The sequence below is a fragment of the Mobula birostris genome, chromosome 13 (assembly GCF_030028105.1).
Source record: "Mobula birostris isolate sMobBir1 chromosome 13, sMobBir1.hap1, whole genome shotgun sequence".
Classification (NCBI taxonomy): domain Eukaryota; kingdom Metazoa; phylum Chordata; class Chondrichthyes; order Myliobatiformes; family Myliobatidae; genus Mobula; species Mobula birostris.
This window is the reverse complement of record NC_092382.1, coordinates 82,028,699-82,049,371: the sequence shown is the minus strand read 5'-3', so window position 1 is coordinate 82,049,371 and position 20,673 is coordinate 82,028,699. Positions and strand designations below refer to the sequence as shown.

The window sequence follows — 20,673 nt, the reverse complement described above, 5'->3', positions numbered from 1 at the left end:
TTAAACGAGGGGATTGAAGCCCAATTCCTGAGGTAAATAGTAAGGTGGGGGATTGCCAGAAGGGTCCGTGACAAATAAAGTGCCTTGTTAAATGTATAAAACATGTCTACATCAGTGTTATCTTGTATCTCCATACGACGTTACATTAGGCTGTTACACATCTATTGTCAAAGAAGTACTTGCTGTTCATACAAGCAAGGACAGAAAACAGGGCAAAGTAAGTATACTTATTTAGTCAGAAAGCTATGGGTCAAAGTATTTGGTAAGTACATTTCTAACTCTTCTGGCTTCAGTATTGTTTCTGTCTGTTCTGAAATTGTTAGGTTGTGTGGGGGGTTGCGTTCAAGAAAACAATGAAATGTCGCGCTGCCGCCATCTGTTCCGGCACGTCATGACAGCGTTTTTAAAAATATCCGTTTACCCCGTCCACACTGCTCTGCACAATCGACGTCTACGGATTTACACACTCCGGAGGATGTTGAAGAAAATCTCTGTTTTTGGGGGAGGAAAACGCCATTTCAGTGTGGACAGAGGGTCAAAACGAAGACAGAAAGCTTTGGTTACGAATTTATCCAGTCTAGTGTGGACGTAGCCTTAGATGAGTCAATTGTTTCATTCTCAGCATTGCCAGATTCATATATTTTGACAACACTCACATTTGGTGCCTGCTTGACAAAATAAGGCTTTATCATATTTATGTGTACCACCTGTGTTAGTTGACGTCGGTCGGGTGTTTTAGTAACATAATTCGCATCATTACTTTGAGAGACTATTTCATACGGTCCACTGAATTTCCCCTGAAGTGGATTTGTCAACATTGGAAATAGGGCAAGCACCTTATCCCCCACCTGGTATTTTCTGTCGCAAGCCCACTTATCAAACCAACACTTCATTTTGTTTTGAGAAATCATTAAGTTTTGTCTTGCTAGACTACAAGGTTGGTGTAGTTTATTTTTGAACTTCAAAACAGTCTAACAGGTTAACATGTACATCCCCATCAATCCACTGTTCCTTTAACAAGGCCAAAGTTCCCCTCACTCTATGACCAAATACAGGTTCAAAAGGACTAAAGCCCAGTAATTCCTGTACCGACTCTCTTACTGCGAACAAAAGCAAATGTATTCCTTCAGCCCAGTCTTTTCCATTTTCAACACGGTATGTCTTAATCATTGTTTAGAGGGTAGAATGAAATCTTTCTAAACCCCTTGTGATTCCGGATGGTACTCAGACGATGTAATTTGTTTAGCTCCCAGTTCATAAACTACCTGCTGGAACAATCCAGACGTAAAATTACTTCCTTGATCAGACTGGATTTCTTTAGGTAAACCAAATAAAGTAAAAAACTTGGTAAGAGCCTTCGCCACAGTTTTAGCTTTAATATTTCTGAGAGGTATTGCCTCTGGGAATCCAGATGCAGTACACATAATAGTTAGCAAATACTGATGGCCAGATTCAGTCTTTGGCAATGGGCCAACACAATCCACTATAAATTTAGAAAAGGGTTTACCGAATACAGGTATAGGCCGGAGTGGGGCCACTGGGGTGACCTGATTAGGTTTACTGACAAATTGATAAGTGTGACAGGTTCTGCAAAAGGTCACAACCTCTTTCCTCAAATTAGGCCAGTAAAATTGTTTCATAATCCTGTTTACAGTTTTATTCACTCTGAAATAGCCACCTCAGGGCATACTGTGGGTCAAAGCTAAAATTTTAATCCTATAAACTTTAGGGACTACAACTTGGTGAACAATTGCCCATTCCTCACTCACAGGTATAGCAGGTGGCCTCCACTTCCTCATTGATACTCCACCCTTGAGATAATAGCCAACTGGCACTTTCTTAATCTCATTATCTGAGAGAGCTGTTTCTTTTAAAGCTTCAATCTCAGGGTCTCGGTTCTGTTCTGCTGTAAACTCCTTCCTAGACAGGAATAAATCTTTTCCATCAGACTTACTACCTGAATCCTGTTGAAACAATGAAGGCAGAAAAGTCCCTGACAAGTCATCATAACCAGAATCCCGATTTTGGCTATCATGGGTATCAGAATCATGCTGCACAGAACCATCTGTGTTGGCAGACTTTTTAGCCATACTTTGAGTTACTGCGCAGGAAGGATAAATGTTAAAGTCCATCTGTGGGTCGTCAGTGGTTGGCTTAGTTGTCAACTGCACTGCAGGAACAACTTTACCATCTGCCAGGTCATTCCCTAACAGCAAAGTAACATCTTCCACCTGTAAACCGGAGCATAATCCAATCTTAACAGGTCCCGAAACCAACCCTGACTATAAAGTTACCCTGTGCAATGGCACAGGAACCATGCCACCCCCAGTGCCTTTAATAAGATTTATCTCACCGATGTTAGTCTCATCACCAAACTTTAGAACACTGTCTAATATAAGTGACTGAGAAGCCCCAGTATCTCGAAGAATTGTCACTGGTATCGGGGTTGACCCTTCCTTTAATAATACAAACCCATCTGGCTTAAAATGATCAAATCCCTTCTTAACTCGGTCAGACCTCTCAGTCCTTAACTGAGCCTCAACAGAATGTTCAGAACCCTGTGGGTTTATAGATGCTTCAACATACTGATCACAGGCATTTGGAACTGACTCCTTTTCCTTTTTCTTCTTCAGGATGGAACAATTAGCCATCATATGACCAGCTTTCTTACAATAGTAACAAGTAAGACCAGAATATTTCTCCTTCAACTGCTTCCCTTCATCCTTATTCTTGTCACTAATCCCAGCTTTAATTTCTGGTTTACCCTGGTTATCCCTGCTACTCTTTTGGAAGCTTTTACTCAGGGTAAATTTAACCTTATGAGTTAAAGAAAACTCATCTGCTAATCTAGCAGACTCCTGCAAAGTGGCAGCATCCTTTTCTTCTAAATACGTCTTTATGTCATCAGGGATGCACCTTTTGAATTTTTCAATTAAAACCAACTCTTTCAAGCTGTTAAAATCATCATTTACATTTTTATATGTGTACCAGCGGTCAAAACACACAAATTTCTCATAAGCAAATTCCATATAACAGATTTTCTCAAATTTCTAAACTTTTGCTTCTGGGAACAACCCGTAAGCTTTGAGCACAGACTGTCACTATGTCCAAAACAGCTGTTTCATCAACTGTCAAAGCAGAACAGGCTTGCTGAGCCTTCCCCTTATTTACACTTTGTAAGAGAATAGGCCAACCCTCTTTTGGCCACTTTAAACTCTGAGCAAACTTCTCAAAATGCTGGAAGTATTTATCAACATCCACCTCATCAAATGGAGGTACCAATTTAACTTCCCGACTGGCCTCAAACTTATCACCAGAGTCTAATGCCAGACACCTTTGCTGCAATCTCTCTATCTCTTCCAGCTAAAACAGCCTCTGTTTTTCTGCCTCTTCTCTGTTTTTCTGCTTCTCTGTGCCCTCCTCATTGTCAATTTCACCTTAGCAAATTTTAACCTTTTAGCAATACTCAACAACCCAATCCTTCTGGCATCCTCTAATGCCTCAGAGACTGGCGCTTCCAGAAATCTATCAACATCCATTGCTGCTGATTTTTCACACACAAATAAATCAAAAGGGATTTCCCCAATGAAATCGATAATTAACCAATAAATACGCCCTCAAATTTGTTCATATCCCGAACGCAGGCCCCAATTTTGTTATGAACCGTAACGCTTTAGAAATGAACCAGCAGCAATAGACTACACCTGGAGTCTGGTTTTGATGTTAAAACCACTGTCATTATGAGTATCTATTTATAATATAGTAACTTAAGCAAGATAAACAAAAGTGAACAGTATTATGTGTATATATGTGTTTAAATATAACTCCCAAAATATTGAGCTCTGGGGAAACAACGCTTAGAGTCTTGAGATGGTGAAGTATGAAAGTTCAGTTCATCCATGGAATAGGTGATGAGAGAGAGAGATTTGTAATCCAGGGTAAGTGTCAAGAGAATGCAATTATGTCTAATTCCACAGGTCCCATGGTGGTAAAACGAGAGAACAGTCGCTGTAGATTTTATTCGTCGTCATTCCAAATCCACATACGAATTATCACCGAAAGTGACTGGTCACAAGGGGTATCGTCTTCAAGTGAATAACCACACCCAAACCCAGGCAAGGGTTAACACATAAGTGGTCTTCACAGGATACCCCAAATCTGATCCACTCCAATGGATCAAACAAGGTGACAACCACACATTCGATGTATGCTGAATTGATAATTAACCCACCCTTGTGGGCAAAGTATAGTTCTAAACAGTGACCCTTTCCACTAGTTCCCTGGTTTTGATCCTTCCATTTTTCTTCCTTTGTCTCCATTTGACTCCTAGTGTTTGTGCCCTCGGTTAAAACTGAACAAGCTGTGAGCGATGTAAACAAACTGCAAATCAGACTGATTAGCCTTCTTAATCTCTCTCTCTCCCTCTCTTAAAATGACAGTCCACAGCAAACGAAACCAAGGGATTCATGACAACGGCCACTCCCCACTGTGAACTGACTGGTGTGCCAGTAGTTGGGATGACTGAGTGAATCCTTTCCCACATTCTTAGCAGGTGAACGGCTTCTCCCCAGTGTGGACTCGCTGGTGTCTCTGTCGGTTGAAAGAGTTAGTGAATCTCTTCCCACAGACTGAGCAGGTGAACGGCTTCTCCCCAGTGTGGACTGACTGGTGTTCCAGTCGGTGGGATGACTGAGTGAATCCTTTCCCACATTCTGAGCAGGTGAACGGCTGCTCCCCAGTGTGAACTCGCTGATGATTCTGTAGGGTGGATGACCGAGTGAATTCTTTCCCACAAACTGAGCAGGTGAACAGCTTCTCCCCAGTGTGAACTGACTGATGTACCAGTAGGTTGGATGACTGAGTGAATCTCTTCCCACAGACTGAGCAGGTGAATGGCCTCTCTCCAGTGTGAACTGACTGGTGTTTCTGTAGGGTGGATGAATGAGTGAATCTCTTCCCACAGACTGAGCAGGTGAACGGCTTCTCCCCAGTGTGAACTCGCTGATGACTCTGTAGGGTGGATGAATGAGTGAATCTCTTCCCACAGTCTGAGCAGGTGAACGGCTTCTCCCCAGTGTGAACTCGCTGATGACTCTGTAAGGTGGATGAATGAGTGAATCTCTTCCCACAGTCTGAGCAGGTGAACGGCCTCTCCCCAGTGTGAACTCGCTGATGTACCTTAAGTTGAGATGACTGAGTGAATCTTTTCCCGCAGTCTGAGCAGGTGAATGGCCTCTCTCCAGTGTGAACTCGCTGATGTACCTTCAGTTCAGATGAGCAGGTGAATCCCTTCCCACAGTCTGAGCAGGTGGATGGCCACTCCCCGGTGTGAACTGACTTGTGTACCAGTAGGTCGGATGACCGAGTGAATCCCCTCCCGCAGTCTGAGCAGGTGAACGGCCTCTCTCCAGTGTGAACTCGCTGATGTAACTTCAGTCTAGATGAGTAAGTGAATCCTTTCCCACAGTCCGAGCATGTGAATGGTCGCTCCCCGGTGTGAACTCGCTGGTCAGCCATTAGGTCAGATGACTGAGTGAATTCTTCCCCAGAAATTCAGCAGATGAACAGCCTCTGCCCAGTGTGATCAGACTGTTGTGTCCACATGTGATAAGACCGACTGAATCCCTTCTCACACACAGAAGGGGTGAATGACCTTGTCCCAGTGTGAACTTGCTGATGTATCTTCAGTTGAAATGACCGACTGAATCCATTCCCACTGCCTGAGCAGATGAACGGGTGTGCCAGTTGGTCAGATGATCAAGTGAATCTCTCCCCACAGTCTGAGCAGGACAGATGATCGAGTGAATCCCTTGCTCCACTTCTTAAATATCTGGACAGAGACAGCAAAACTAGCGTGTTGTGTTTGAGATTCCCGGAAACAAATTCCTTGTCATTCTTAACCTGTAAAAAGATTTACAAAATCCATCAATGGGTGAAGGACAACATTTCAGATGAGATTACTTGAGCTGTCAAGGTGTGATCTGGCATCACACTGTTACAGTGAAGTTCAACCCAAGTTGGAAAGAGAAATCATCTTCTAACTGGGCACAGTGCTGGTATCTGGAATGACCATCAAACTCTCTGATGCTCTTTCTGTCTCTATAAGAATGGGGCATTTCTGTCATCTCCAATCTGTGACCTGGCTCAGTTTGACTCTCTCCATTGGTATTATTCCCTGTTCTCAGTGAGCTTCATGGGTGTCTGGCCCCACAGTAATTGAAACACTCTCACACAAATAGCTGGCAGTGTATTCCACACGCCCACCACTCTCTGGGTAAAAAACTTACCGCTGACATCCCCTCGGTATCTATTTCCAAGCAGCTTACAACTATGCCCCCTCGTGTTAGCCATTTCAGTCCTGGGAAAAAACCTCTGGCTATCCACACGATCAATGCCCCTCATCATCTTATACACCTAAAAAAGGCTCTAAACATAAACAAGGAAATTATACATTGCTTTGAGGACCTGTTAGAAGTATACAAAATTATGAGGGTATAGATAGGGTAAATGCAAGCAGGATTTTTCCATTGAGGTTGGGTGGGATGACAACCAGAGGTCATGGGTAAATGGGAAAGGTGAAAATTTAATGGAAACATGTGGAAAAGCTCTTTATTGAAATAGTTGTGAGAGTGTGGAATGAGATATCAGCACCAGTAGTGAATATGAGCTCGGTTTCACCATTTAAAAGAAGTTTGGATGGGGGCCTGGATGGTAGGGGTATGGAGGGTGATGGTCCCGGTGCAGATTGGTGCATTAGACAGCTTAAATGTTTTTTCAGCATTGACTAGATGGGCCAAATGGCCTGTTTCCAGACTGAAATTCTCCATGTTTCTATGACAGAGAAGCTGGCCAAACTTGTTTGGAAGGGAAAGATAGGAGTGACAATGGAGCAGCAATGGCTGGAGTTTCTGGGAGCAATTCGGGAGCTGAATGATCGATACATCCCAAAGAAGTGGAAGCACTGGAAAGGCAGGAGGACACAACCATGGCTGAAATGAGAAGCCAAAGCCAACATAAAAGCCAAAGAGAGGGCAAACAAAAGAGCAAATACTATTTGGAAGCTTTTAGAAAAAAACAGAAGACGACTAAAATAAAAGTCAGATGAGCTCAGGGGTGGAATTATGATATTGTAGTCATTAATGAGTCTTGGTAGCACCCAACAGTCTGAGGCATTTAGAGGAACAAAATATTCGGGGGCTCAATATCTCTTGAAAACCAAGGTACCCTGCACCAGTTACCTTTCACCTTTTATTTTGGCAGGCACATACAAATTAGACACCCTCAAAATTTCACTTCTGAAGGCCTCCCACATACCAAGTACTCCTTTGCCAAAAAACAGCCTGTCCCAAACCACACTGGTCAGATCCTTTGATACCATCAAAATTGACCTTTCTCCAATTTAGAATCTCAACCTGTGGTCCAGACCTTTCTTTTTCCATATTTACTTTGAATCTCATGGCATTATGATCACTAATTTCTGCCACCAGCCCTGGATCATTTCCTAACAGCTTATTGCACACTTCTATGTTGGGTATTCTACGTACTGATTAAGGGCACATTTGACAAACTCTACCCCCATCTAGTCCTTTTACAGTATGGGAGTCCCAGTCAATATATGGAAAGTTAAATCACTTACTGAATCAACCTTTGTTTCTTGGCATGGTCTGCGAACTCTCTACAAATTTGTTCCTCTCAATCCCTCAGACTGTTGGGTGCAACCAAATCCCAATAATGGCGACAATATCATAATTCCCTGTCCTGAGCTCATCTGGCTTTCCTACGATCCTTCTTGCACTGTGATATCCTCAGCTCAGCACATTCATCACACCATTCTAAGCCATTTGATTGCTGACTCTGTCTGAGGTCTGAACAACATCTGACAGATGTCAAGAAAACAACCTCTCCCTCATTGTCACAAAAAACAAGGGAGCTGATTGTGGACGACAGGAGGAATGGAGACAGGCTAACCCCTATTGACATCAATGGATCTGGGGTTGAGAGGGTGAACAGCTTTAAGTTAGCATAAACATCACCGAGGATCTCAAATGGCTGTGTTTTGAAAAGAGCACAGCAACACCTCTTTCACATCAGATGGTTGAAGAAGTCTGGGATGGGGCCCCAAATCCTAAGAACCTTCTAAAGGGACACAATTGAGAGCATCCTGACTGGCTGCATCACTGCGTGGAATGGGAACTGTACTTCCCTTAACCATAGGACCCTGCAGAGAGTGGTGCGGACAGCCCAGCGAATCTGTAGGTGTAAACTTTCCACTATTCAGGACATTTACAGAGACAGGTGTGTAAAAAGGATATTGGGGACCCAATTCACCACAACTACAAACTGTTCCTGCTGCTACCATCCAGGAAACAGTGCCACAGCAAAAGGACCAACAGGTAATGTAAAGATTTCTACTCCTCATGTATATGAAGGATCTATGTAATAAAGTCAATTGAATTCACCCTCTCCACTATCTGTTCTGTCATTCTGGCTCCCATTCCCCCTACAACTATTTTAACCACATCACCCCTCCCCCCCCCCCCCCCACTAGCACTAGCAAGCCTTACCACTAGGATATTAGTCCCCTCTCGTTCTGTTCCCCTAAGTAACGAATCCCCTGTCATCCCTTTGAATTTTTTCTGCCAGGTAATCTCCTCAACAGCTTCGAAAGTGGTCCACTTGTTGTTGTGTGGGATGGCAACAAGAGTACTCTGCGATGGCTATTTAACCTCATTCCGCTTCCTGACTCTCACCCAGTTTCCCATGTCCTGCACCTTGGGTATAACTCACCATGTCATATTTATCACCCCCTCCAACTCCTGGATGATCTGGAATTCATTCATTTCAAGTTCCAACTCCTTAAAGTGCAGAGTTACAAGCTGCAGCTGGATGCACATCTTGTAGGTGAGGGCATCAGGGCCACTGGAGGTCTCCCCACCTTCCCACCAATGTCCCCTCTAATTTGTAATGACCAGTGTGCACATAAATCTTGTACTGTGCATTTTTTTTTACCCAGTGACAACATGTGCACAGTGAATTTTAGATAGAGAGGTATTCATTTTAACAGCTAGCAAATCACTGTCGATAGGAACTTTGATCTCCTCTGGGTTTGCTCGAGTTCATCTGCACTCTCACACAACCTATGTAGCAGGCCTGTAACCGGTAATGAAGTATTTTCTCACCAGAGCTTTTGCACATTGTCCATCTGTGGTTTGCTTGCTAAATTACACTTTAAAAAAGTCAGATTTCCAAATATCATTCCACTTCTTCCCACTTGCGAATTCTCCAGCAACTTTTGTATCACCACAAACACACAGGTAACACTAGTTTCTGTATTGGACATAAATATTTTCCCTGAATCCTCCTGGGGAATTGAGGATATATTAAAAAATCATTTTGAACCTATGTAACCTCTGGCTAAAAGAATAATTGGGACTGAATAGGAATGTTGAACATAAGTAAACTCTGTTGTCAGCGGTTAGCTAAGACAGGCTCATTACCAGTTCTCTGCACCTTAACATTATACATTGTACCCTCGTTTGAGTAAAGGGAGGAGGACTCACTGATAAGGACAGGAATGAACATCTGTCTGTAATTAAGTCAGGGCCTTGCAAAGGGAACAACCGATAAGGACTGGAAAGTACATCCATCTGTAACTAAAACCTTATGAACTCTCTTATCTAATTAATTAAGTTTTGCAACAACAGACATGGTGGCTGTACCAGTTCAAATAACATCTACCAACAGTAATGTATGGGGCTTACTATGTATAAATATATGGCTGTAACCTGACTAACTCATTCCACTTGTCAGTTGGTGGCAGTGCTTACGTGCCTTCCCTTTGACAACTGGGTCTCAAACTCCTGCAGGAGAATACGCAATAAACCGTGGTGACCATAAGAAGCTGGTCTCCCGAGTTTTATTCAGATTCAACTTTAACATTTGGTGTCACAAACAGGATCCCAATATCGGGACTGCCAAGCAGACTGTGGTGGGATATTACCTCACGAGAACAAGCAGTAAATTCGATATGGAAGAAGAACTGTGGAAAGAAGTGGAAATTGTTGAAAAGGGAATGGAAGGAAAAGGCAGATGTAAAGTGGAACAGTATATTATTAGCAAGTGGGAGGAAAACTGCATGTGACAAAGGGATAGAGATACGTACTGCAGAAGGAACGCCAAAGGCTGGGAGACGCTAAAAGCGGAGTGTGAATGGGTGGATGGGCACTGAAAACGAGAACAGGGAAAACAACGTAAGCAAACCAAGACCGGCCTAGATAGGAGAGAAGGGCAGGAACGTCACACTAAACTTCGAACTCATAGGGAAACAAGGGATCCCAAACACATGTCTGGCATACCGACCCAATTTGAGGACACTGACCGTGATGAGGAGTGGGCACCCACCTTACCACCCCCCCCCCCACCTTACCAGGGACCAAGTGTAGCCAGTGCTCCCGAATCCCAATCCTCCCAGTGCTCAGATACGGTGGCCACTCAGGTAAAACAGTGGCAGCAGGGAAGGGGAGGCTCTCTGTGCCCTGAGATCCAGAAAGGGAATACCGAGGATTATTCCAAGACAGGGAGGGAAGAATCCAATAAAACCCCAGAGTTAATGGCTCCACAAAGACAATTGCCCACCCGAATGCTGCCCAATCCACGAGCAGGAGTGATTCAGTGATTCCTGTGTATGCACCCTGGAAGCCTTAAGAAATGATAATGATCATGAATCAGGCCCCAGATAGAAAAGAAAATCCAGCACAGTTTGCTCAGTATGTCCGCAGTACTACACAAATGTATAATGTGACCCGGGAAGATTTATTCAGTCTCTGCTGCATGATTCTCTCAGCTGATGAGGGGTGGAAATGGAAGGCAGAATTGAGATACCAAACCTATCAGGAGTTACAGGTGGGAAACTATAATGAGAATGAACAGACAGATCAGATTATTCAAGCTTTGGAAAGGGCTCTCCAGAACTCGTAAACATCACTAAAGTACAAGAATGGAAACCTCAGCCTAGGGAATCGGGACCAGACTATTGGGAGCGATTTGTGGCCTGCTAAGGCACTTTCACAGGAGACCAAGCCTTTAATGTGGGAATCCGTCCACCCAGTTTAATGCCTTACTGCTCCAATGCTTGCCAACTAAGTTAGCCAACACAATTAAAACAAATAATATGGATTGGCCTGACAGTGACCGAAATCGAATGCAACGAGCTTTGACATATTATTGGGACCCGGCTTTCGAACCCGATCAACCCCGAAGGGAACTAGTATTAAAGGGGAATATGTTTAGCGGGAAGCAGGACGCGAGCGGGCTATATCTGGGGATCAGAAATGGGAACAAAAACCTACCAAGGGACAGGTGGCGACAACAACCTAGGGAAGAGCCTGGAGTTCCTTGCCTACACCCTGATGAAACAAGCATCCAGCACCAAGGGAGACTGGCAAGACTTGGCTGCGGGCCAACTCCGATACAGGAAGGAGTCTGAGGGGAAGACATCTGCGGCTGCAGCAACTGCCCCGTCTGGGTCACCGTGTAAGAAGGACAGACTCTCCCACACGTTCTGCAATATCCCCTCAATCCCGAGGCAATATTTTATGAGGATGGAAGCTCTTTTGTGGATCCAGCAGGATATTCTGGCTATGCGATAGTGACGGACAGTGAGATGGTTGTGCAGGCCTCTTTTGAAGCAGCTGTCTCCGCCCAGAAGGCTGAGCTCATTGTTCTGACTCGTGCCTGTATCCCAGCAACAGACTAAATTGCAAACGTTTACACAGACTCCCCTTATGCATTTGGAATTGTACATGACTACGGGTCAACTAACCAAAATTCTCCAAGCATTACATTCGCAGTATATTACATTACATTATATTCACAGGACCTGTGCTATTATTGAAACAGAATGCTGCACCTATATCCCTGATAAGTCTAAAATTACATCCCTTTCCGAGCACACTGCCAAGGAAATTGACAGCATCAAGAGAGTAGGGCAGGATTTACACGGGTTCAACGAAGGGTCGAAATGGTGGTCTTTGAAGGCCTGTTCAGTAATATGTGGGGCATGATATTGCATTATGGCCTAACAGTTGTACATATCATTGTTATAGCTACTGATGTACACTGCTTTTACCTACTGATAAGTCTGTGCTGTACTCGGTTGTGTTCTCAGTAAAGAATTACTACTTTGTTGATCATTACATGATAAAGTATGTAAAAGGGTTAACACTTTGTTAAACAATAGCAGCCTATTTTCATGAAAGAAACTGCAGATGATCAACAGATGTGCTAAGCCATGCTGAGCCATATTTCTTCTTGAGGGTCACTAGCTAGGGTTTCAGGATGCTTATCTCCTTGGGCACTCATGCATAGAGATAGGTCAGCTTCAGTCTGTTCTGTGTGTGTAAGCCATTATGACTATTTTGTAATTTGTCTTTAGGGGCTGTCATGTAGTAAATAACTTTGGCTCCAGCCTGTCTCATGTGGGGGGTATCTGGGTGGATATATCTGTGGTGTAAGGGGAATTGTTCGTCAGTTAATCATAGACTGTTCCTGTTTGAGTGACTAACTGAGTAAGCCCTGGGTGCTTGGAATAAAGAGTTTGTACTTATACGGTCTCTGAGTGATTTTATCCGGATTCAACTTCCACAGAATTGGAGTGGTTTTAAAGGGCTGGGCTGGGCTGCTGGAAGCACATTATCAGACCTGGAATGATTGCAACTGGGTCTGACAGAGGCATAAATTCTGGGCACATTCAGTCTCACTCCAACTATTTCCTACCTTCCCTTGTACAGGTATGTAATGTCTAAAGGACCAGCGTTTGAGTAAATGAGACTCACCAAACTTTCTCCTGACTGAATCACTGGATTCTCCGAGTCAGATGGGTCCTCTCCAGTTGATGCTCTCAGTCCTTGAGCTGGTTCACTTGTTGCTGTTTCCTTGTCTTCACAAGCAGTTTGCTTCCAGTTGGGGTTTTTCTTCCAATGAATCTCTCACTGCAGATCTGACTTTAACATGAAAGATAATGATGCACATTAACAATAAAATTGAGAACCAAACATTTCTGCTTCATGTTTCTAAGAACAAAACTCGCTGAAATTTAAACATTGAAAGTAAATAATAATGATCTCAGTGAACAATCTTTTATTGTCTCTCACATGTCACAAAATGACATAGGATAAGAAAGAGCCATCATTCAGTCAGATTAAGACATAAGACACAGGAACAGAATTAGGTGATTCGATCCATCTGGTCTGCCCCACCACTCAACCATGGCGAAGATTTATTCCAACACCGTATTCCTGCCTTCCTCCTGTAACCCTGAAGCTACTTAGCAACCATGAATATGTTAATCTCTGCCGTAAATACACCCAAATGACAGCCTCAACCAACCTCTGTGGCAACAAATTCCACAGATCAGCCATCTTTTGGCTGAAGAAATTTTTCTCATCTCAGTTTTAAAGGGAAGCATCTTTATTCTGAGTGTGTTGTCAGATCACAGACTCTCCGTCAAACGGAAACATCTTCTCCACGTCCACTGTATCCAGGCTTTTCAGCATTCAGTAGGTTTACTTAACCACCTCCCCTTTCGTCACCCCGTCTGAACTCCATTGAGCACAGCTCCATAACCATCAAATGCTCCTCATACATAAAGCCGTTCGTTCCTGAGATTATTCTTGTAAACCTCGTTAGCAACAACTGTACTGAACACATTCCCAAGTATAACAGACAATCAGGAAATTTAAACCATTCCAGAGTGAATGTAATAAAAATAAACTGGAATCACCAGAATCGCTCAACAGGAAAGGAACTGCTGTGGGGAGAGCATCAAATTTAACGATTCAGGTTCACAATCTTCTGTCAGAATAGATTCAGAATTTTCCATTTTTAGTGCAGATCTCAAACAACTTGAGTTTCTCTTTGATTTCCACTGCCTGACAGACAGGTGACAGCAATAGGAATTTCCAAACACAGTTCAAACACTGAACCCCCAGGTCTATTTTGACTGGTGCTGTGATGCCAAACCAAGTTATCAGATGATTGATGCTAATGAGAGAGATAAGGGAGACAATGGAGAAACGTTCAAAATGTTAATGAGAGAGGAGAGAAAGATTAACAGAAAAGAGACACATTTCAGATATTGACAGATCGATTGCTTTGAACCTGAACTGTTTGAGGTTTGATGGACAGGCGATACCTCAGCAGGGGGATAAAAAGAACAGGTTCGCTAAGGCACAGGACACGCCACGAGATCACGAGATAACGAGACCCTGGAAGAGCGGTGTGCCCCCACAAGTTGGTGGGAGTTTGGAGGTCTGGTCGCGGGAACCGACCATAGACTCACAGGGTGTAAAGGTACGATCGGCGGGAACCTGGTGTGTGTGTCTGCCCTTGCCTGGGTGCCGGGTTCACCGCGGAAGAACGGTCGTATCCGGAATGGAGGGGTCACGGTCAGTGACCACAGCGGGATAGAAGACGTAAAAGGGTCTGCCCGAAACCAACTGCGAAGAACATCAAAGGTCTGCCTGAATCAAATTTGCATCCCCCCCCCCCGCTTTTCTCTCTCTCTCTCTCTCTCTCTCCCTCTCCCTCCAACGGCACAACAGCGATTACTGTGAACTGTACTAAGCTGAACTGAACTCTGCGTCACTTAAGACTGATCATTTTACCCCTAGACTGTGATAGAACTTGGTTTGATTCCTATTACCCTAGTTCTGTGTACATGTGTGTATTATCATTGCTAACCTGTTGCATTTATGACCTTACGATTAGAGTACTGTGTTACTTATTTCTTTAATAAAACTTTATTAGTTCCTAGTAATCCAGACTCCAACGAGTGGTCCAATTCTGCTGGTTTGGCAACCCAGTTACGGGGTACGTAATGGTGCAAACACAGAACAGCCCATTTAATCACAGCCTCTCCTCGTCAGGGATGGAATACTAACTCATTCTCTCCTCAGGTTAACAGCCATTGCTTTCAAAGGAACTCCAGAGACAAACATCTGATCCCAGGCCAGGAATATTCACTCAACACCTCATAAACCCTGGCAGCTTGATCCCCAGGTCCATTTTACTTTGATCTAAAACTGTGATATCCCAGGACCCAACCTCAGAGAGTCACACAGCTGAATCTGCCACTCACCGACTCTGAGAGTCTCACACATTGTCCCCGCATCACACACTGGGTGGTGCAATCCGGGATTTCCCCACAACCAATGTCCAGCTGCTCGAAATTTCTGCTTCATTGCAGAAGGACAACCATCCAGCCCCATCTGTAGAAGCACTAACCAAAGTCAAAACCAAAACACCAACAGTTCCATATGCCTGGAATGTAGATCACAGGATTATTGTCCAAGCACCAACTCTCACAGTACTCTTTGCTGCCAGTAAAATGCTGCAGTGTGTCAGCCAGTCACAGTTCAATAACTAACACCTCCACACCAATGCACAACAGAACTGGTACCTGATGACCCTCTGGCATTCCAGCTAACAAAAACTGATTCCAGAAATAACTCAGCGAGGCCAAAGGTGCAAAAGAACACTTCACAATGAAGACAAGGTTAGAAGAAAGATTGCTAATATATAACATTGAGGTGGTGGGATACAGGGTGGACTGAGGTTGACCCAGATGGCTGATGTATATCACTGAACCAGGGGAGGTGGGATTAGGAGACTGGACAGAGGTTGAACAAGATGGGCAGGGATGAGCAGATCGAACCAGGTGGGAGAAGGGATCAAGGGCAATCACTGATGGTCCTCCAGCAATACACAGATACTGAATAAATAGTACATACTACTGTATAAAAGATTGTAAAATAACAAAGTTAGAACAAACAACAAGAACTTAGTGATATATACTTTGACCCTCACCAATATTTTATCATCACACCATAGAAAATTTCCCATCCGGACACTTCTCACTTTTGCATGGTAACTACTCTGGCCGTGTCTGCGAGGAACTGCAGAGACCATTGGATACAGATCTTGTCTTGTGCATAGTGCACCAACTGCCGTCGCTGAGCCCTTAACGTGCAGGAACAATGTGTGGTTAAGTGCCTTGCTCACAGACACAACACGCTGCCTGAACTGAGGCTCAAACTCATGGCCTTCAGATTGCTAGTTCAACAGCTTAACCACTTGGCCATGTGCACATCACAGAAACCATTCTCCCCTCTAGAGTTCGCAGTCTGTCAGTGAAATCAAAGATCCCCACAACGTGGGATGTTCTCCTTTTTCACCCACCCCAAACAGGTAGAAGACACAACAGCCATGAAGCTCAATGACAAATGTGAGGAGTCTCAGGAAGCGGGGCGAGTTGGGGGAGGTTAATGGGACTCAGTGGCCAACATAAGATTTTACAACACAACATGGAGAAATATCATCACTCAATCGGGGATTCTGCGCACACAGCCTCACAACAGTCCTGTTGGCGGGACTTCCATTCAATTCTGCGGAAATAGACAGCCTGGGATCCTGGTTTGGATCGTTCAATGCAGATTAAGTGAAGTCTGCACATTTCTGACGCGCCCATTTAGCTGGAAAATAAATGAGTAATTGGCCCTCAGTTCGGGGCTCATGGCCAACATCAGATCTCCCCGCTCGGGATCGGTCTCAATACTCACCGATGGGAAAGTGATATCTTCGGCCCGCAGACAGTGATCCCGACCCAAGAGGCGAGGAGCCTTTGCCGATCGCGTAGACGATTCGTTTCAGCACTGAGCAGAAAAAGAACCACCTACCACCCGGAGACAGTGAGCATGCGCGAAGTGATTGTTGCATCATCCAGAGGGCGGGGCCTCGGCTGCCCATCTGCGGTTAAACGGGTGGGACAAACGGGATCACGTGACTGGTGGGTGTCTCCCACCCCAGGCAGAGACTCCAGCTACCCACCACTCCGTAGAAAGAAACAAACTTGCCGCTCACATCTCCTCTCACCTTAAATGTATTAGACATTTCAACCCCCAGGAAAAATATATCGTCAATCCACTCTATCTATACCTCTCATCATCTTACAAACGTCTATCCAGTCTCACACCAGCCTGCGCCGCTCTGGAGAAAATAACCCCCGGTTTGTGAAACCTCTCGTTATAGCTCATGCCCTCTAAAACAAGCAGTATCCTGGTAAACTCTTCTGCGCCCTCTCCAAAGCCCCGACATCCTTCCGAGAATGGGGACGACAAGAACTGTATGAGACACTCCAGATGTGGTCTAACTAGTTTTATAAAGCTGTGTTACGAACTGTAACGTTTTAGAAACGAACCAGCAGCAAGAAAGTTCACACTGGAATCTGGTTTTGATGTTAAAACCACTATCTTTATTAGTATCTACTAAAAATATAGTAACAACGAAATAAAGAAAAGTTAACAGTATTATGTGTATATATGTGTAAATATAGCTCCCAAACTACCGAGCCTGAGGGAACAAAGTTTAAAGTCTTGAGACGGTAAAGTAGGAAAGTTCAGTAATCCATGGAATAAATGATGGAAGAGAGATATTTGTAATCCAGGGTGAAACGTAGAGAAAAGCCGTTACATCAAAATAACCGTCGTCGAAGTTCTTATCCGTTGAATCCGTCCATATACGAGTTATCAGCGAGAGTGACCTGTCACAGGACTACCGTCTTCCAGGGGTTACCACACAACACACCCAGGCAAGAGTTAACACAAGCGGTCCCCCAAGATATTCCAAAATCCACTCCTATGGATTATACGAAGTGATAGCCACACACATTCGTTGTGGTTCCGCGTACTGATGATCAACCCACTCTTGTGGGCATAGGAGATTTCCGAGCCTCAGCTGCGACAAACTGAAGCTATCAGCTTTTCCAGTCTCAGTCTCTCTCTCTATCTATCTATCTATCTCTCTCTATCTCTCTCTCTATCTCTATCTCTGTCTCTCTCTCTTTAGACTGGCCGACTGCCTGTCTGCTGATCGCTCTCTCTCTCTTATGGTTAAATCCACAGTCAGCGCCGTCAGCCTGTGACTGACGTCATAGTCCCGCCTCCTCACTCCGGCGCTCTTAAAGACACAGTCACAGTCCGACCGCAGGCTCGGAACAGCCGCAACACAACCTCCCGACTTTTCAACTCAGTGCTTCAACTAATAAAGACAACCACGCCATTTGCCTTCTTAACCACCCGATCAATCTGTGCAGTCTCTTTCAGGGAGGGATGAAATTGGAGTCTAAAATCCCTCTGATCATCAACACTGTTCAGGGTTTTGCATTTAACAGTGTACCATCTCATACATTCGACCTACCGAGCTGCCAAGATTATCATCACTAATCAAATCTCACTGAGATTTTTCAGGTCCTGTTGAATTTATTGCCAAGTGCACAAGTACGGGAAGGTACAGGTACAGAGAAACACTGACTTGTGGCAGCATCACAGACAAGTACATTCAGATAACACACGGAACACAAATTATACGATTCTCTGTCAGTAACAATCTATAAATATGTTTTATGTCATTCACAATATATAAAATACATTGTGTCATGATCAATGTTAAAATGTGCATCTTGTGTCAATAACAGACTTGGAAATGTTGAATTTGGTCCCTGTTTCCATTCCTCCTGTAGTCCACAACCAGCTCCTTTGTTTTTGTTACCATGAGGGAGAGGTTGTTTTCTTAACGTCACTGTGTCGGGACGATGACTTCTTCTCTGTAGGCTGCCTCATTATTATTAGAGATTAGGCCAATCAATGTAGTGTCGTCAGCGAATTTAATTAGCAGATTGGCGCTGTGGGTGGCAACAAAAGTCATGGGTGCACAGAGAGTAAAGGAGGGGGCCAAGGAGACAACCCTGTGGGGTATGTGTGCTGAGGGTCAGAGAGACAGAGGTGAGGGAACCCACTCTTACCACCTGCCGGCGATCTGACAGGAAGTCCAGGATCCAGCTACACAAGGCAGGGTGAGGGCCGAGGTTTCCGAGCTTCTTGTCGATACTTCACGCCTTCGTATGGCTACTGCTCTGCCCGTGACTGCAAGGAACTGCAGAGAGCTTTGGAGAACAGAGAACAACAGAGAAACAAGCCTCCCCTCCATGGACTCTTCCTACACTTCCCCTGCGTCGGAAAAGCAGGCCGTGTACTCAAAGATCCTCACAACCTGGACATTCTTGCTGCAAACCCGTCCCCCATCGGGGAAGAGATACAAAAGCCTTAAAGCCCGTACCACCACGCTCAAGGACGGCTTCCTGTCTGCGGTTATAAGCCAAATGAATGATAAAATGGACTCGACCTCACAATGTAACTCGACGTGACCCTGCACCATATGTCTATCTGCACTGCACTTTCTCTGCAGTGACAATGCTTTGTTACAGTTATTGTTTTGTCGTATATCAGGTCACTGTACTGTTGCAATATATAGATCTGGTGACTGAAGGCAGCTGCAGGTTCATGAGGGACTGTTACTGTCAGATTCTGCAGTTCTTGCCGTTGCTCATCGCACCCAGGACTGAACCCTGGTCACTGAGCATTGGAGGAGTCTGTTCTGCTGATGTTAGCCTTAAACTAGACCGGTGTTTAATATTGTGGATCTGTGAAAGATAAATCAGTTCTGTATCAAATCCCGTATCTCAGGTACTTACTGTCTTTATCACACTCACAATGTACACTAGAGGGGCCACTCGGCCCATCTGGTCCCTGCCCATGTTTCTGTTCCATATCGGTTTATCAAAATCTATCCCTGCCGTTCCCCTCTCACTCTCCCTGTGATGATGGGTTGCAACCAGTCACCACTCCGTGGGACAGGAGATTTCCCTTGAATTTCATAGAATCATAGAAATCTACAGCACGTTACAGGCCCTTCGGCCCACAATGTTGTGACGACCATGTAACTTACTCTAGAAACTGCCTAGAATTACCCTACCTATTTTCCTAATCTCCATGTACCCATCTAAGAGTCTCTTAAAAGACCCTATTGTATCCGCCTCTACCACCGTCGCTGGCAGTGCATTCCACACACACACACACACACACCACATTTTGTTTAAAAAAATTAGCTCTGACATCTCCTCTGTACCGACTACCAAGGAGCTTCAACCTATGCACCCTCGTGTTAGGCGTTTCAGCCCTGGGGAAAAGCCTCTCCACACGACCAATGCCTCTCATCATCCTGTACACCTGCATGAATTTCCTGCAGGCGAGGACCGCCCCGTCTGCAAATGGAGCAGCAGTAATTTTGTGCTGCTCTTAGTTTTCTTTCTCTTCGCCTAGTTTAAACTTTGAATATAAAATTTTTATTTGCTGATTCTTGAGAGGGAAACAATATGTCTATGTCTACGAAAAGTGGGAAGAATTTACCTGAACCTAGTGATAAAGGTAATGGGAAAGGAAAGGTGCAAAAGCAAAGATCTGATGAAATGCCATCGTGGGCTGAAGATACCGTTCGGACACTGAATTCAATTAAGGATCAGAATGGATGATTTAAAGATCAACTGGAAAAGAATAATAATGAAATGAAGTCATTTCTGGGAAAACTTAAAGATCTGGAAACTCAAGTTATTACACCTGAAGAGGAATTGAAGATAACTAAGCAAAAGTTGCCTGAAGCTACAACTCGTTTGGAAAGATATCAAAATAAGATTATAGACCTGGAAACTAGGGCTCGCCGAAAGAATATACGAACTGTTGGGCGGCAAGAAGGAGCTGAAGATGGAGATTTAATTGCTTACTT

At 44.3% G+C, this 20,673-nt stretch overlaps 1 protein-coding gene across 2 annotated transcripts; it reads right to left on the bottom strand.

The window, feature by feature from the left end:
* Positions 1-802: 802 nt before the first annotated feature.
* Positions 803-16,728, bottom strand: LOC140207053 (uncharacterized). Of its 2 annotated transcripts, none has more exons than XM_072275376.1 (3): positions 16,617-16,728; positions 12,834-13,001; positions 803-5,901 (listed from the first exon to the last, which is right to left on the bottom strand). In XM_072275376.1, exon 3 carries the CDS (start codon positions 5,515-5,517, stop codon positions 4,546-4,548), a length of 972 nt encoding a protein of 323 aa, XP_072131477.1. In that variant the 5' UTR covers positions 5,518-5,901; positions 12,834-13,001; positions 16,617-16,728; the 3' UTR covers positions 803-4,545. The 2 variants fall into 2 exon arrangements, with proteins under 2 accessions (XP_072131477.1, XP_072131478.1); XM_072275377.1 differs by having other exon boundaries at positions 12,834-12,997.
* Positions 16,729-20,673: the final 3,945 nt, after the last annotated feature.

What these genes read in the sequence shown, in the direction of transcription:
- LOC140207053 (XM_072275376.1), bottom strand. Translation starts at nt 5,517, where the DNA reads ATGGCTGACCAGCGAGTTCACACCGGGGAGCGACCATTCACATGCTCG.